At 46.9% G+C, this 18,729-nt stretch overlaps 1 protein-coding gene across 1 annotated transcript in view; it reads right to left on the bottom strand.

Moving 5' to 3' along the window:
* MDGA2 (MAM domain containing glycosylphosphatidylinositol anchor 2) overlaps positions 1-18,729 on the bottom strand; it is a 383,424-nt gene that overhangs the window by 245,229 nt on the left and 119,466 nt on the right. Inside the window, exon 2 of the mRNA XM_075753135.1 lies at positions 3,436-3,575. Within this exon, the coding sequence (XP_075609250.1) occupies positions 3,436-3,575 (140 nt within the window). The remainder of the gene's footprint in view (positions 1-3,435; positions 3,576-18,729) is intronic.

The following is an 18,729-nucleotide window of genomic DNA, read 5'->3' on the forward strand; positions in this document are numbered from 1 at the left end:
CGACCCTCCTTTAGCTTGAACCCATTACCCCTTGTCCTGTCACTACACTCCCTGATGAACAGTCCCTCACCATCTTTCCTGTAGGCCCCTTCAGGTACTGGAAGGCCGCAATTAGGTCTCCCCGGAGCCGCCTTTTCTCCAGGCTGAACAACCCCAACTCTCTCAGCCTGTCCTCACAGGAGAGGTGCTCCAGCCCAAGAGTAAAATGCCCAAGAGTAGTTCTTGGCAGGTAAGAGCAGAATCACAGAATCCCAGACTGGTTTGGGTGGGAAGGGACCTCACAGCCCATCTAGTTCCACCCCCTGCCATGGGCAGGGACACCCTCCACTAGCCCAGGTTGCCCAAAGCCCCATCCAACCTGGCCTTCAACACTGCCAGGGAGCCAGGGGCAGCCACAGCTTCTCTGGGCACCCTGTGCCAGGGCCTCAGCACCCTCACAGGGAAGGATTTCTGCCTCCCATCCCATCTCCATCTCCCCTCCTGCAGCTTCAGGCCATTCCCCTTGGCCTGTCACTCCCTGTCCTTGTCACCAGCCCTTCTCCAGCCGTCGGTAGTTCTCTGATCTCACATCCACCCACCCTCTTCTGCCTGTCCCTGGTCGGTGCTTTTCCCCAGCAGCCCCATTGACAAAAGCAACACAAATGCCGGCGAGTTCCACAGCAAATTTCACACGCAATGAGTCCAAGGGGCTGCGACTCCCACAGAGTTTCATGCTGAAGTTTAAACATGTCAACACAAAAAGCTATGGTGTCTTAGTCTCCTTTTTTTTTTTTTTTTTTAACTTTCTGAAGCACTAAAATTGAATGGAAATTTAACAGGAAGGTGATAAAAAGGCTAATGATCAAACGCAGCCCTGTCAAGCCTCCCGTATTTCGGTGCAGAATCACCCATCTGAGACTACCAAAATTATCCCCCCTGCTCTCAGGCAATTAATCTGCAAAAAATATTGCGAGTCTCAGAGAGCTGTAACACGAGAGCAAACGTGAGAGAGCAGACCGAGGTGCTGGCTGACAAAGAAAATCTATAAACAGGTAAAATGAAGAGAAATCAATTTTCCATCCTGAATCCCAGATGAGAAAATAGAGATTTTTATGAAAAAGCAGCCGTGTGGTTGCTTTCTTGATAAGACGTTCTGGTTGAACAGCTTTTTTTTCTTTTTCTTTTTTTTGATTCAGAAGCATCATAAGCTTTGTTACTGCTCGAGACGGCACCTTTCATTGCTGGTCCAACACGTTTCCTGACGGATAAGAGCCCCGCTCGCTCTGAAGGTGCCTGGAGCCTCCGGGTAGGCAGGCTGGAGAGGGATCTGTGATTTTACGATTTCTGATTCTCTGACTCTATGATTTCAGCTGCACCAAATCTCCCAGGCTGCTGGTCAGCTTTGCCGGAGCAGATGGAGGAGATGGTCTGAGAAAGAAACGTTCCCCATGGAAGCACGCTGGAAGTATCAGTCTACCTTTATCCTGCTCTCTTCTACCTCCACCCAAACACACAACATGCCAAAAACTGCTGCATCCGCAGCCGGCTGCTTTGCATCTGAAAAAGTTGCTAAATAAGCCTGGATAAGAAAAGTTTGGGAAGGCGGAATGAATCCCACATGACCAACAGGCACTGAGAGACACGGACTTGTTTTCAGAGAGGCGGCTGGAGCAGCCCACCTGCGGCAGATCCCATCTGCCTGCCTTGCACAGCACCTTCTGCTGTAACAAAGCCCCTAAAAACCAGCAGGGTGCCCCCAAGGCGGGAGGTGTTGCCCTCCTGCTGCAGTCAGTGCTACATTAAAACCTTATTATCCACTTCTGCGTCAATCCAGGCTGTCTCACTCGGCTCTTCCAACGAGCAGCCACCAGCATCTTCCCCTGACGACAAGAGCATCCTTCCACCAACCTCCCATGGCCTGAGCACCGTCGGAGTGCCGTCGGACCGAAGAGGACAATCAGCAGTGGGAAAGAATACAACAGCAGGGCCATCCATACTTTTCATACCTTGTGACGCACTGAATTTTGAACTTCGTAACAGCAGCACTGATTTTAAAACAGCACTGTTCTCACTTGGGGTGTTACCAAAACATCTGGACACTTGGCCAAGTGTTTTTCTTTCCTTTTTTTTTTTTTTTAGGGTTTTTTTAGTTTCTCCTTCACCTGGCAAAGACTAGACAGAGATCACTTCATTTGAAAGAAAAATGGAAAAATGGCTTGTTTTATAACATGGCTTTAATGTGTGACTGCCGCTGAGAGAGTGCAACTGTGTGCAGGCAGAGTTTTGTAAGGCACAGCCTGACCTATGAGCCTTCCCTGAACCAGCACAGGCTAAACTTCACCTCCTTGATTTTATGCCTCCTCATTAAATCGAGAACAGCTACAGAATAAACAGCAGAGAATCAGCACATCTCTCCTTCCTGGAGGAACATATCTCCCCAGCTCCCACCCCAGCCGACTGTACCGCTCAGCCCCCACCCGGCCCCAGGTGACTGCCAGAGGGACGCGTTTCATCCATCACCTTCCAAACAAAACCCGTGCGAGGTATTTTATTGCTCAAAATCTCATCCGAAATATGTACGCTGTGAAACGTGGTAGTTTCAGCTAATTGCAGGCGCACCTTTGGCTCTCGGACCTTGTTCACCAGCAGAGCAAGATGAGGGGACGCAGCAGAAGGCAAAGTGGCCACGGCCACCTTTGGGAGCAGGTTGGGTTTGGGGAACAGAGGAAAAGATGGAAAGGGAAAAGCAGAGCAGGGGGTGATAAAGCGTTACATTGCACAGGTCTTGAAAGGTCCTGATCTCAAATAACCTGCTGAGGGGTACCCTGGGCAAAGGGGTTGTGACAGGGGACACAGCCATGGCACAGGGTGGCACGACTCTTTGGCTTTGAACGTGATGCTATAAAATAGAGTTAGGCCTGGGAAACAGGTAATTTATTCCTGTTTAACTTTTGTTTCCTGCAGGGCTGCAATGCCGCGGTTCCAAGCACACCCAAGACCCAGGAGCACGGCAAGACTCCCCCCAGCTTTCGTGTGCCCCCAGCCCTGCTGTTCGCTGTGTGCGGACTGCCTACGTTCAGCCATCCCTGTCCCCGTATTTGTTTTTCCTTTCCTCCCACCAACTTCCGTGGATCCCAAACTCTCACACATCAGGACCCCACGTTCAACACAACGCAGACTTGCTGGTTTTAATACCACATTCCTAGCCACTCATCCAAAAAAAAAAAAAAGTCATAAACTTTTCTGCTGTTGATGTTTCTCCTGCAACATCCCAATCTCAAACGAACAGCCCGGACAATTCCCTCCCCTTGGATCCTGTTGCATTGCATCTCTACCACCCTACACCAGTCTTGTCCTTAGCAGAAGATGAAGCCAACCCGCAGGGGCTCGGTGGCAGAGCATAGGAAAGGTGCGGTGACCAGCGGCAGGCTGCCACGGGGCACAGCGGGGGCTCACCTGTGGCCGAGGATGGCCGGTGACCAGGCAGGTCAGCTCCAGCGTCTCGCCCTCACGGATGGTGTAGACCCTCTCCGAGTAGCGCTCCTCCTCGATGTTGCACGCCAGGCCCGAGTGCACGATCCGCACGGTGGGGGGGGCTGCAAGACCCAGAGAGAGAAACCAGGTGAGCATCACCACCAGCACCCCGGGCTTCGCTCAGACCCATTTCCATCACGGCAGCCTGGGACCCTCACACTGCCCCTAGCTGGGAGGACCGAGGCTGGAGCTGAGTGGTTTCACCGTGCAGAACAGCCTTCTCCTCGCTCAGCATACGCGTATCCAGCGCCAGAAGAGACTGCCACGCTATTTATTAATACCTGGCGATCCCCCAAACGAAACCTTTGCAAACTCATTTGCATTCTGGTTATTTTTGTTTCAATTTCCAAATGAACTCTGCGTTATTGTTTTTTTTATTATATATCTTTCTAAATGTATTATCACAGTCATTATGCAAATGAGAAGCCTTAATTAAACCATTAAAATTAAGCAGGAGAAGCAGTGGGGCTGATGCTACTTCCTTTCAAAGTCAATACCAAAATCCCATTGCTGTCAGAGGGATTGGGATTTGGACCAGAGGTTAAGTTCAAGCAGAATCCTTACTTTAATTTTCTCATATATGCAACCTGAACAAGAGTACATTACGCTGTTTTACATGCTGTACGTGTAGGAAAACTGCAATGTTGCTTTTAATACCCCATGTACAAATTACAGCTCTGTTTCAACAGGTCTCCAAAGCATGTTCCTGGCTCTACGATTTTCTTTCTTTCTGAACCATAAGAAAGTTGAGTTACAGTCCTACTGCCAAATAAAGTAACATAAACTAAACAGCAGAAGAGATAAAAAGTAATTCTGGTGAGTTGTAAAGACCCAGCATTTCACCCTCTGTGCTCAACAGTGCACCGCTCCTGTTCAGCGTAAGCGGATACACCTTCAAGTCCTAGCTGCAGTCTTCAATCACAACCAGCAAGCAGAACAGTTAAAGCCCAGCCCAACAGGACTCAAAGCCATTGAGTTCCCAGCTCAAGAGCCCCGTGCTGCTGGGAAAACATCCATGCATTCTCCTTACCTCCCCTGGAACAGCAGCAACCACCCCGCAAGGCTGCAGCCCAATTTTCAGGGCTCCGTCCTGCACATTGCCTCCCCCTCACACCAGTCTTCTGGCTCTTTGATCAACTTGCAATTGCTCAGCTATCGCCCACCTGAAGTGCTCGTGGCGTTCCTGGGGTGCGTTGCTCTGGCACCCCTGCAGAACCTCCCCACCAGCATGCCATTGCTGGTTCGACCCGCGCACGGCTCCCACCTGACACAGCTCGTTGAGTTATCAAGTGCTGTATAATGCCTAGAGTTGATACAAGCCTGCTAATAATTCAAATGTCTGACCCTCACTCTCCAGAGGCTGAAGAAAATGAGACTCAAGCAAAGGACCCAACAGGACTGTGTCAGGTCAACTAAATGAACAGGAAGAGAATAATTATTTCAGGCTGTAATGACTAAGCCTGATATTCCCAGCTACCTTGCATTGCCCCCGTTCATCTCACTCTACTATATTTAGATCATTTTTCAATGTACTTGGCCTAGGTTAACCTCTTTAGCAAGTGTTTAAGAAATCTGTCCTTGGTGGACCCTCTCTGCAGAGCACCAGCACAGGCAGAAGAGCTCGTGCAGGGAACGGATATTTCCTGCACTCCTGGTGTGCTCGCACGTCTAACGGCACAGGGTGACACAGGACTGGAAAACGTTCAGATCAGCAGAGACCACAGCTTGGTGGGGCCACGCAAGACTAACCAAGTGAGGACAAGAGCACAAAGCCCCCCCCCGTTGGGCATGGTGGCCCAGCAGCTCCAACTGTGACAACAGCAGCGAGCTCCAGAAGTTCCTCCAGCAAGCTCTGCTGCTCAAGCCACTGCACACCAAGTTTCAAAGACCCATCAGCTCGCCCTCGCCACTCCTCTGAAGGCAGCTCCTATTTATCAGAGGTGAATACAGGTTAAACACCAATGCATGCCTGCTCTTGGCAGTTTTGTGAGGCCAGCAAAAATTGCTCCCTAGCGTCAGTTATTTCCAAGTACAGCACAATAACCGAACATATACACAATGCTCAACCTATTGTCATGTTTAGTCAGACAAGTATATCCACCTGCCTCCCTACGCAGGAGCTGCCTCAGCTTTGCTTTCCTCCCGCTCAGGAGAACTGTTTCACATGCCAGCACCCTCCCCGTACGATTACACAGCTGGCGCTTTGCAAGGCTAAAGATGCTATTTGCTGCTTCGAAGAAAGAAATGGAACCTATCCTCCCCTTGGTACCATCGGTCCAGGCTGCTCTTCCCATGGAGCTCACTGTCCTTGTTTGGGAGTCAGTCCAATGTGTCACGCTCTGACCTTAAACGAATCTGTTGAGTCTTAATTATTATGGTTTTTTTTCTAAGTAGAAAAGCAGCACTAATGCTCGGTGTACTGCGGCTCTCCCCATGCAAGGAGAGCTGCTCCCCTTCCACACGCCTCAAGCGTTCAATGTCATGGGACACGGAACGTCCTCCTTGTTCTGCCATGCACAGCCGCTGTACAACAGGGCTCTGGGCCATGACTGGGGCTTTTATCATCTCCCACAATACAAATAATAAAATACTGAAATGCTAAAGCAGAGCTACAGAGCAGAAAGGTAAAACAAGGTTCAGCATAGATCATGAGACTTCTGATAAAATTAGAAGAGTCAGCAACATTATGCCAACATCCTGCTGCCTTTTAAATCCATATTACATTAATATTACATTTTCATTCATATTATATTCATATAGCTTCAAATTACATTTGAAGTGTCCTTCATTTTAGTGTCTCTGCCACTGCTCGATATCCATTAGGTTTGGGAAGGCGATACAGAAAAGAAAAAATACCCCCCCGTGTATTATTATGGCAAAAGAATACACTGCTTTAAGAGGAGATCAAACTAATAAAGGAAAATAAAAAATATTCTTACTTCTTTAAGTTTTAAAGTCTTATGGTTCAGAAGACATTGCATAATTATGAAATGTCACCTCCCTCTCCACTGCAGGAATATTCATTACAGTTGCTTCTGAAATATGCCTCCAAGGATTTAATGCCAGACGAGACATTAAAGTAATATATACTTGGCATTTATTTTGTTTGTGGCATTTTAGAAGAATTTGTCTTGTGATTATACACAGTAAATATTGCATGAAAGAATCCATCACGGTGCTCTTCCCAGCAACGTGCGCACACGATGCACGGAAAGCTAAGTGTCAGGTCAGAAGGAACAGCCGTAACCGCAAAACCAAGAACAACCCCGTCTAGCTTCTGCTGCAAAATTGTGCGGCGCCATGAGATTTCTTCTCCCAGATGAAAAATGGTGCCAGCCTGACCTTTCACCATATCTCGTTGTACATTGACGTTACATAGGTCCCCTTTATTGGCTGCTCTTTTCCAGCAATTTCAATTTATTTCCCTTCCCCGTCTCTTGCACGCACATACACGCCTACACAAGCAATCGGGTTTCAACTTGCGGAAGTTGCCCAGACAGTAGAGACCTGGAGGGAAAAAAAAGTCATAAAAATTTCTGTGAAGGTAAAATTAGAAATGTCCAAAGTTGAACATGTATGCAGGTATCTAGCCATACTTAATAAAGACAAACAAAGGACAAATCAGATGCTGGGATGAATGCTAGCTGACTTCAAAGGGAAATATGCAGAATAAAATTTATTTTCTAAAGCAGTGCAGGAATAAGTAGAAAAGAGTTTTTTTCAAACCAAGCCGGTCACACAGAAAAAGTAAACAAGTAAACGAATGAGAGTGAGTCTAGTACTCAGAAAGGAGATGCTTCATGACTTGCAGCACGTTTGTGGAGGTGTGGTGCGAATAAGAGACCTTGGACAACTGGAGTGCTCCATTCTGCCTTTCTGTTTAATGTGCTGGTAACTCTCTTGACCTTATTCACAACATTGACAATAATTGGTATTTTTCTAAAGAAGCTCAACTCAGCTCTTACTGAAAAACACATTTTTGACACTGTGTGATTGCAGTGTTTCCTAACTGCTCAAAACAGAAGACATGCAGAATTGACAAAGTATTTATTCACGATTCACAAGTTAATCTCAAAAGTTTCTAGGACATGAGATATTTGTTTACATGTGACTTGATGACATCGTTAAATTAAAAACAGAGTGAAGGGTAAATGACTTTTTTGATAAGATGGTTGAACCTCCACAAAAACACGCTCAGCTGCTCAGCCTGCCAGTGGCAGCTGGAAGGTGAAGCCTTTCTCCTCCTTTTCCACGTGTCCCCAGCCAGCTCCACCGTTTGGTACGTGCTGGTCCACCCTGGAGCTACACGCCTGGACTTGGATGCATCAGACCAAGAACAACAAAGAAACAGCACAAAACCTCTGCAGGAGTTTGCTCTCGTGCTCCACCAGCTTCAGCCTCCGGCAGCTCACGGCAATTAGCAGGACAGCAGAGTACGCCGGCTCATGAGATGCAAGCGACAACTTTATTGCTCAAAATCGCTTTAAATAAGAAAGAAGTCCTTAAAAGAGACAAAGATCTCAGCCCATATTCATGTCTGAAGAGCTATCATGGCCTTTTGCCCATCCCTCTCTGAACTGGAGCACGCCTACCATTCCAGAAACAGATACCAACAGACGGAGACCCTACGCCGTAGGTAGAAGCTTTTAATACTTGCCCAGCAGGAGGGACAATAAACAGCAGTGTAATGAGTTGTAAGGGGGGGGAAAAAAAATCTATCTGTTCCTAGAAACAGTATTATGGTTCCTCTAACTCAATAGATACTTTGCTGATAAGCTTTGTAGTGTCAAAATTAGGTCAGGCTGTGACAGTAGTATTGGGAAGCGGCACCGTGATTTAATTAGCTCGGTGCTGTCTTATGTTAGTGCTATCAATCAAGGAGGCTTCCCGAGCTCCAGAAACACAGTTTAACTCACAGGGGTATGGGCGAATATCAGGCGAGGGGCAAAAACCAGTCCAGTCAAAGAGGGGAAAAAGTTAACTTCATCCTTCTCTTGCTAGTCTGGGGAGTTAGATCAGCTCAGGGCTGGCTCAGAAGAGGAGAGCACACGATAGATGCTACCATGTCCGTAAAGTGAAAAGTAGGAAATATTTAGTACTGGTACATAGGAACCATTTAAACTACGGACCTCCTTCTGCTACCACTTACCTACTAGGGCTACTGAAAGTAACATATAGCCATAATGCTGTTGAAAGAAAAAAATTAAGAAAAAAAAAGAAATACTAAAGAGAACGTATTTAAGAGTTTTAACAAAACATAATAATTCCATAAATTTCCACCGGAAGACCTGTGCTTGCTCGTTAGCATTTTGCACAGCACCGGGAGTGTCACAACTGATTTCAAACGGCCCTTAGGAGGGCAAGCCCCTCGTGCAGATCAGCGTCACGCAGCCGAAGGCATCCTGTGCTGGGTACCCGGCATTTACCTCAGCTGGGACCCAAAATGAAGAATGTAATCAAACCCCTGAATATTTATTTAATAAAAACTTGTTGTATAATATTTCCCATTCCTCACTTCTCCCACAGAATACTACACTTTTGAAAAAAAGTTTTAAAATGCTGGTCCAATAATAAATTTATTAGCGGACTGAATATCACCTAACCTCCAGTTGGAAAAGAACACCACAAATCCCACGTTACCTGCAGCGAAATGCTGCATAGTATAGATGAGAATTATTGCCACAGGGCAGGGCATTCATCGTGGCAATACCACCGAGATTCCCGGTCAGTTCATTTGCAATTAGTAAAATTAAGAGCTGATATGAGTATGGGAAAAGTTAATCCTGAGAGTTGCAAATACATCTGCAATTACTTTAAATCTTCTCTTCCTAAAGAAAAAAAAAAAAAAAAAGATTATTTCTTCCTTATTCTGCTGCAGAACTGCATGGAAATCACTGGGGGCTTCGCTCTCGCGAATTGTTTTTTACTCGGAATGGCTCCGGATGCGGAGCATCGGTGTAACACCACAGAAACGATAAGCAAACGATGCCCTGCAGCGGAGAGGCAGAGCGGCTGAGCCCAGGGTCAGCGGGAAAGGCCATCACCCCCCGTGCACCCGTCCCTGCTCTGTCCCCGAGCTCTGAGGCCGTGGGGCAGGGGGTCAATCAGCTGCAAAGAGCAGGGACCGGGGACCCGAAGGAAGCCACGCTCGGATGCCGTAAATTCCCGGTGCTGCTGCAGAGCAGGAGGGAGAGCTGATGAGTAAAGCAGGAGCAACCGCTTCTGCTCTTGAACCTCCACCTGCTCAAACTGTGCGGGTCCCTTCCGTGGCTAACGCAGGAGGGCACGTACAGCGATCGCGGAGTGACCAAGCAGAGACGGGGCTGGAGAACAGCCAGTTTTCCCAGGTGTTCTGCACATAGACAGGGATTTGTCCCGCATGGATCCTGCTGCAGGGTTGGGATAAATATTTTCCTGGAGGAGCAGCATTTTATTCATGACAAATACATTCTACATTTTCCAGCACAATCATTACGTGTCTCCTATTTCATATGCACACATATGTATATATATAATTTCTAATTACATTTTAAGTAATCCTGCAAGTTCCACAAATCATGAAGATCTTACCACGGCTCGGACTAAAGGAAACCATTACAGAACCTGAGTTCTGATATTGTTCAGAGTTTAATACTCTCACCGTTGTTTTCCAACAAGGTCTCGACCAAATCTCTGTGTAAGTGGAACTTTTCACCAGCAAATAACTGTGGCCAGAGATAATTACGTTAGGGAGGAACTGTAACACTGAGGCTCTCCATGCCTCAGCAGCCCCAAAGCAGATGGCTTCCACTCTAACTGGTGCTGTCTCAGCCTTCAGTTAATTATGGGAGCACAAATATGGAGCATCCTTTGCAGGAAGCTCTTTCCATGTGAGTTTTCTACAAAACTCAAAAAGGAAATAGTTCCTAAAAACATGAGAACTTGGTTTCTAGTTTACCTCTAACCATTCAACAACTTGCTACTTATTCCTCCTCAGTGTTTATTTGCCCTTAAACATTTATCCTCGTTTCGCAGTACAAAGCAAAGTTGGTAAGTAAAGCTGCTCTCTTCACGGATGAATTGAAAAATGAATTGAAAAGACCCAAAAGATCCAGGGAAGACCCCAAGCAAGATGAGCTGTCAGTCTCTTCTCTGCCCAGCCTGCCAGGACAGCCACCGCGACCACCCAGGTGGGAGAGCTCAGCCTTGAAAGACTTCTGTGCAATCCCACCCACCACCCGTATTTCTGCACGTGTGGGTGCAAGACACGCTCCCTCTCCTGGGAGTCAGTGCATTTTTTTTTTTTATTTTTTTTTAAGGATTTTTGTGGATTGTCCTGGAATATCGGGAGATACCATCATGTATCAAAGAAAACCTTTTTCCTGATGCATACACGTTTCTTGTATTACCTCTGCCTCTTTCTACCTCAGCTGAGCCATCGGAGAGACCTCACTGCGATACCAGCTCCGCTGCCACTGCCGCAGGAGCACAGGGCTACCAATGCAACTGCCGTTCCCGGGTCACGATCGTGTGTCCCCGCAAAGGCAAAGAATTAAGAACAATTTCCTCTATGCTCTTGCAGGAATTCATCTCCTGACTTACCTCTTGCTCTTTCTTCCACCCATCGCAAGGTCAGCTAATTCAATTCAAGCAGACGGACTGCTCTTCTCCACGCTGCAGGACTGCTGGCATGCACGTGCCCTGGTGAGATTTACAGATTTTGGCTGCCAGGTTACTCTCCCAAAAGACACGGGAGGACGAGATGGGTACCTCCACTTCAACCAGCGCTGCACATCAGACATACTCACAGCAACAGTCTCTCTCTTGACCTTGGAAATAAAAACTGAATTGCCTGGAGTATCAGCACTGAGAAAAGATACCTCTGGGACAGAACTTCCAGGCAGATTTCTAAGGAGGAGTTTCTTTGTTTTGCTTTAAAACTAGGTCCTCACTACAAGTAAAAAGAAAGCCATTGAGATACACTGCCTTGCAACTCTTGCTTCTGCTTGACACCCTTAAACTGGCAATGAAAGCTTAGCACAGCAGTCACGTTTTCCAATGGCACTGAAAGCACGTATTCCACGCTTTCAGTATTAAAATAGCAGCCTCTGCAATTGGTACTTCTAAATTTCCCATCCTCTCACTCCAGCATGCTCAGAGAATGACACTGTCGTGATTTCATGGTTAGTTCACAACGTGCCAGGTTGATGCATCCTTTGCACACAACAAACATGGCATCTTTCCAAGACTGCACTGATCTGGGGGGAATCGTGAAGAAAGGCGTAGAGGGAAACCTTCCTACACTACAACTTCCTCCCTGAACTGCTCTTTGAGCAGTTTGCAACCTACAGATTGCAGGCAGCGAGTTCAATGAATCTTCTAAAATAAGCAAAGAAATGATCTGCAAGTGACGGGCTTAATTGAAGCAACACTTTGTTGTTCCTGGCATCACAAAACAGATGATGTTGCCAGACCTGTATCAACAGTATTATAGTTTAGCAGTAAACACGTCTCACTTAGTTGGCTGTTCTGAGCACACAGTAATACGTTGACTTTCCCCCACCTAAAATGGTAGACACACATGCAAATCAAACACATAAAAAAAAATCACCTCTCCAAAATGAATCCTGAATTCTTAACCATTACTCCCATTTGTACACTTGGACAAAACACCTTTCAGAAATGTATTTTAACCAAGGAAACTCTGGCAGCACAGTTAATGACAAACACCACCGAGGAGATGGATTCAGCCCTAAACAAATGGCACATACATACAATGCTACAGAAATTAGCCGCAGGTCCCAGCACAACATGGCGAAGGTCACATCCCTCCTAGGAAACCTGAAATTTGATTAAACTGAGACTGTGATGGATCAGAGACATGGGCAGGAGGGAATCAAGACCCATGGCAGGAGCTTTTCAGGTCTGGCAGGGCACCAAACTTTGCCCAGGACCAAGAATGTTCAGAGCAGGCCAACTCTGGACCTTCTTCCCATGCTCCAAGTAGTTTCCCCTGTCCCACTCTAACAACCGAAGCTTCGTTTGCTGCTAGCACAAGCTGTTCTTCAAGGAAGTAGCTTGCCTCCAGCTCCCATCGCCTCTGCAGCCGAGCACAGCACCGAATAAAGCAAGATCCACTGGGATTCACTCTGAGGTGCACAGACGCCTGGACCTATTAATTTGACGGTGCCACTATTACACGACAGCTTGCTCAAAGCCCTGCCGAGGTCCATGTCACGGCACATCCATAAAAGGGCACTTGCTGATGAACCAATGGAGTGCAACCAAGCAGAAGGAGGTTGGGGCTGGCATCCAGTAAGAACATCAAAATGCCTTTCCCCAGGCCCGTACTTTAACATAACACCAGGACGTAGTGAACCAAAAATCACTGTCTGCTCCACAGACCTGTATGTACCTCCAGGATCCATGATGGGGTCAGATGGGTTTAGGTGGAAAAGCTCCAAGCTCCAGCATCCCTGGAGCTAACTGAGCCACTGGAGCCCAGCCCAGCCCGACTTATCATCATGAAGGACAGCTTGGCAGCGTCAACACTTGGAAGAGCGATACCCAGCAATGCATGCCCAGCCAGGGCACCTCACTGGGAGGACCATATCTGTGCTCCAACACCTGCAGATGGGCCATGGGCATCTCATTAGGATAAGGATGGAAATATTTAAACAGTGCAGAGCACTGCTTAAACAAACTGGACCATGCTTGTATGGGAGCTGCTGGGTGCCTGAACCACCAGCTGTGGGAGAAAAGACAGCCCAGAAGGAATCCTAGAATCATTTTGGTTGGAAATGACACTTAAGATCAAGTCCAACCATTAACCTAACACTACCAAGTCCACCACTAAACCATGTCTCCAAGCTCCACCTCTACATGTCTTGTAAACCCCTCCAGGGATGGTGACTCCACCACTTCCCTGGGCAGCCTGTTCCAGTGCTGAGCCTGATGCTGCCCCCAGGAGCTTGAGGACTATTCCCTGAGCTCAAGGACTATTCCCAGAGCTCCTCCTTCCCTTGCTCTTGCAGGCACATGGGGTGGACAGGACTCTTGGCCCCACAGGGCTTGCAGAAGCAGAAAAGTGAGTGAGCCTCGGCTCAGAGCACTGCCACAATCAGACTTCATCACATACACAGCCCTCCCGCCTCCTCCGAAAGCCAGGTGCAATGTTCGACTTCTCACCCGCCTAGGCAAAAACAACAAAAATACAGTTCATGAGGGTGTCCCGAAGCAGGAGGAAGCACTGTAGGTCCTACAAAACCCAGGCGACCTGCCAGCAACAGGGATCACGTTGTCCCAACAAGAGCCTGTTCTTGTTTTGCTCAGGAGTGAAAGTTTCACTAAATGCTGTGCAGGCATCAGAAAGGGTTTCGGTTTAGTTTGCCGACTGAAAAAAAAAAGACAGTTTAATATTAAAGAGGAATTTTAAAATACATAACCTTACATGAATGCAAATGAAAACAATGCTGCTTTATAGTGTTAAGCAAGAATAAACAGCTTTTTAAACAACAATTTGCATTTCTTGTGAGATAGCACAAATCTGTCCCAGTGAGCAGGGACTATCAAGAAAACAAACCTCCTTTCAGGAAGAAAAACGATTTCTTGAATTAAAATTGTGTTTCCTGTACTTCAGTGTCTCACACCTAGTTTTTGCATCTTTGTTTTGAAACACTGGGTGTAGGAGTAACTGCTGAATGACTGGAATATGTTCTACTATATAAAGCCAGAAACCTATTACATCAGACTTTATATATTCCAGGCACTATCAAAACTTGTGCAATTCCTTTTAGCTTCAGTAGGAAAAGAGTAACACAGTTAAAAGACAAACAAACAACAAACCACAACTCAGAAGAAGGACCAAGCAAATTACTCATTTTTCTATTAGCTCCAGTTCTCCAGGATTTTAACAGTTTTCTGGACCCACCCCAGCATGCACCCCCAGCCCTGGGGGTGGGATGGAGCCTGCAAACCCTGAGCTGCCACGGTGCCCAGCACCTCCTCTGCCCAGGATAAGCAGGATTAATCAAGCATGTGGGTGTTGGTCTCTTCTCCTAAGTAACTAGCAATAGGACAAGAGGAAAGGGCCTCAAGTTTCATCAGGGGAGGTTTAGATTGGATATTAGGAAGAATTTCTTCACTGAAAGAGTGCTCAGGTATTGCAACAGGCTGCCCAGAGAGGTGGTGGAGTCACCATCCCTGGAGGTGTTCAAAAAACATGTAGACGCGGCACTTTGGGGCCTGGTTTAGTAGACATGGTAGTGTTGGGTTGACAGTTAGACTTTATAATCTTAGAGGTCTTTTCCAACCTTAAAGATTCCATGATTTGCTGATTCTATGTTCTTACAGCTTGTGACCTCTCCTAGCTCAGCCCCAAACGCGAAGTGTGGGGAATAAAAAAAAAAAAGTTATTTATAGGAACTTGAATCAAGCAACTGTCTGAATTAAATAATAAACCCTCAGTTTATTTGTGCACAAGGTTGTCAGGTTCTTGTGACTAAGCTCAATCCTCCCACTCCCTGGAGAAGTGGAGCCTTCTTGCTGCTCCATGAGGAGAGAGGGATCAGGCTTTCGGGACAGAAGCATTGCCCGAGGAGAGCAGCAGCATCACACACAACCCACCAACACCAGTGGCCACCAAGAAGAGCTCCCCAGCGCCCAAGGGTGGCAGGTACAGGACCTCACAGTGCAACCTGACCATCACTGACCCCACCAAGCCCACCAGCTCTGAGAAATAGCCTGAGGGAACATCAGAAATAGTATTTTCCTATTACTGAGTCTTTTAAGAGTGTGTTTCTTGTTCAGAACTTTTCATCAGACAAAGTGCCCATCTCTACCTGATTTGTATTTATGGGGTACTTAACACTGGCAAAAAGATAGCGATAGCGATGGCTCGTTTCACATATACAGAAGTAGTGTATCCCCTGGGAAGAGGATCCAGAGCAGTTGTGGAAATGCCATCCTTGGAGGCTGAGGCCTTGGTAGATGACACCATGGCTGGCCTGACCTAGGGTTGGTGACAGTCCCACTTCAGGTGGGAGGCTGGATAGAAAATCCCCAGAGCTAATTCCAACCAACACATCCATCACTGTGATTCTCCCCCAGATCCTGAACTGTGCCACTAACAACAATTAAGTGGGTTATTTTCATTTTCATTTTTAAAAATGAGCATAAACAAATTACAGATGTTTTCCCTCTCTCAGTGGTATAAGATTACACTATGCAGAGCCATGTATTTTTATAATCATCATAATTTCTGGGGGAGTTTTACACCTAAAGCTTACCAGCCCCTGCTCCACTTTATGGACCACCTCTATGCTTTGTTTGCTCTGAACTGATTCATGCCCGTTGTGCTACGGAGTTGCAGGAGCTGGCTCCATCCAGGAGCAGGCTGATCCCGAGATTATAAACACCAGCACTGACTTTACCTGGAGAGAATAAAAGCATAATCTCATTCTTGACCAACCTATTTTTCCAGCTTCCCTGGGACAGGGGGAGTATTGAGACTGAGTTTCCCTGGGGCAAAATAAAACCTGACAGCAGGAGCAGGATTAAAATACTTATGGGGGACACAGAATAGGAGCAGGTGGGAGAAAGTATGAGAACATGCATGGGGAGATGAGGGATTCAGCAGGTGAACCAGGTGCTGCAATCCTCATAGCCAGAATAATCTTCAAAACCCATTTAAGGGGTCAGAGCTGAGAAAGGAATTGTAAATGTGTGTTTTCTTGTGGTTTTTTTCATTCCTGCCCTGTACTGGTCGTTTGCATGATTACCTCAGGAAGACATACACAGCCTTCATCTCCTGACCTTCCTCAGGAAACAAGCTCAGAATGAGACCCCACGAGGTCTGAGCTGGGGGAAAAGCATGTTTAACCACAGCAGCTCTGCAGAGAGTCAGCACCAGTCTGGGGAGACCAAGTCAACTGCCCAGATGCCTCCACTTGGTCATGGCTAGTGCAGCAACTGTCAGGACCCACAAAGCACAGCACTCCACCCCCCAACCACTTCAGCTGCAAACGGGCTTAATATTTGCTTAATATTCAACCATGCAGCAACAACCGCATCTGGCATTTAAAAAGCTGGTAACACCCATTTCAATCCCTTTGCAACAGACAAGCTGATTTGCCTGAAACACCCCCGTTTCCTTCACAGGGAACAGAAGTGGGGGGCTCTGCCAGCCCCAAGCCTCTTCCTCCTGTGAAGGAGAGCTGGAGCACCGAGCTGTGATTGCTTGGGAGCCTTTCCAGGCAGCCCAGGAAAGATCCTGCCCGCTCACAGGATAAACCAATGCATTTCCAAATTTTGGCCAAAGCATGCCATGAGACCAGAGAAGCAGAAGCAAGAGCACCTGTTTTCCTTCCCTTTAGGAAGTCACAGGTTGTGCTGGTACTGAAGAGAGCTGCAGAGGAGCACTTCAAATGGAGGGGACAGGGGTCCTCAAATGATGTTTGATGCTCTCACGATTTTTCTGTGCCAACTGCCCACATGCAACTATCAGCAGCACAGACCCACCACCGGGCCCACTTGGAACAGCTACCAAGAGTTAAGGAGGAGATGTTTAAATCTTCCCAGTTTCCAGTGACTCATCCTCAAGGGAAAGGCTCTGTATGGGCCAAGCTCTTACTGAAGTTCTCCTGACGCTGGGGAATGTATAACATCCCTCTGTCAGTCAGCTCCTGCCCTCTCACCTTTGCAATTCATTGATGTCTACTAGGAGGTAAGATTCACTCATGGAAGAAGTACTGTTAGGACAGTAGGACAGTACAAAGGACATTCCTTTGTGTTCAACCCTCTATTTCCACAAGACCTAGCAGCTGAGCAGGCTTTGAGGCTCCTCCATCAAGCCTGCTTCAAACTGACCCAACCCTTTCATCATTAATTGAGACTTGGATTGACAGACAAACCAGCAGAAACAATGATCACCTCCCCATAGATCTCATTTCCTTGGGAAGCCCAACTAATAGCTTGGTATTGATGTGCCATTGAGTACATAACTTGCTGTGGGACGCCGGACTTGTCCGGGCTCGTTGGTTCCGAGTTCAGAGTCACTGTGAGTCAGCAGAAATTAGCGGGGTCTGACTGGAGCGAGAGCACGGATTAAGCAACGTGCTGGTCTTGCACCAATAAGCACCGGACCTGAAAAAAGGCAAGGGATGAGCAAATCGCTCATCTTGACAGATGTGGTGCCTGATGGTCTACTTCCTCAATCAACTGAGTGACGCCCGGGGTGAGGGGAGGCTTCACAGCCCGGCGGTACTTCTGTAAAGCTAAAGAGACCCCCGCTCCTCTGTACCGAACACCTTCATTCTCCACTACTCCTCCCTTGATCAACAACGCAACAAGCCTTGTTAAGGGCCAGTCGGCACATGATACTTGACTTAGTCCCACCTCGCCAAAAGTATAAATCTGGCATTTAGAATCCTCTATTTTGAGGACGAGAACTCCAACTATCCAGATGGGTCAACAGGCCTGGACCCCTCTTCCCCCCAAGCAGGGACACCTCTTTGGTACGACTAGCGCCTCCATCTATGTCGGGTCTTACTGTGGGAAAGCTATCATTAACAGAAGTGCTGAACTAGTAACTTGAGCTCGATTTTTGCAGTAAGTGTATTTATCAAAGGCAATTCTGAACTTTTTATATCTGTCACCTCAATAAATGACCTATCTTTTTCAACTTTGCGAAACTGTCTCAGTGAAAGTCCTTGGTGGGGCTCTGATAAGTGGCTGTACACATAATCCTTTAGACATAAACCATTGACTGGGACTAAGACTGGACCTAGCCTCACCCAGGCTCCTCTATGAGAAGGAGTTTAGAAAGCAAGAGGGTACTTTTTGAACCTCAGACTTGATGGGAAAGTCACACAGACTCGTACCCTCTATGCAACACCTGCCTTCAGAGTTAAGTTACCTATCAGCATATTTCCATGTTTTATTTGAATAAGCATCAATGAATGATCAACAAATCAATAAAATTTAATGATCAAAATTATTAAACTCCCACCTTGGCACTCGGGCAACATTAGGTCATATATTATTGTTTATATGATTTACCAGTCCCTTTTCAGTGGCTGATGACATCTCCAATTTTATTAACAGACTGCAATTAGCCATTAAGTTTCATTACAGAGTCGCTCCTTTCGTGCAAAATTTGCGTAAGCCTGTTATGGCATTTAGAGTGGGAAACGCATCTCATTTCTCCTAGCCAAAATTAATCACCGCTGCTATGCTTTT

Source organism: Balearica regulorum, chromosome 5 (genome assembly GCF_011004875.1).
Source record: "Balearica regulorum gibbericeps isolate bBalReg1 chromosome 5, bBalReg1.pri, whole genome shotgun sequence".
NCBI lineage: Eukaryota > Metazoa > Chordata > Aves > Gruiformes > Gruidae > Balearica > Balearica regulorum.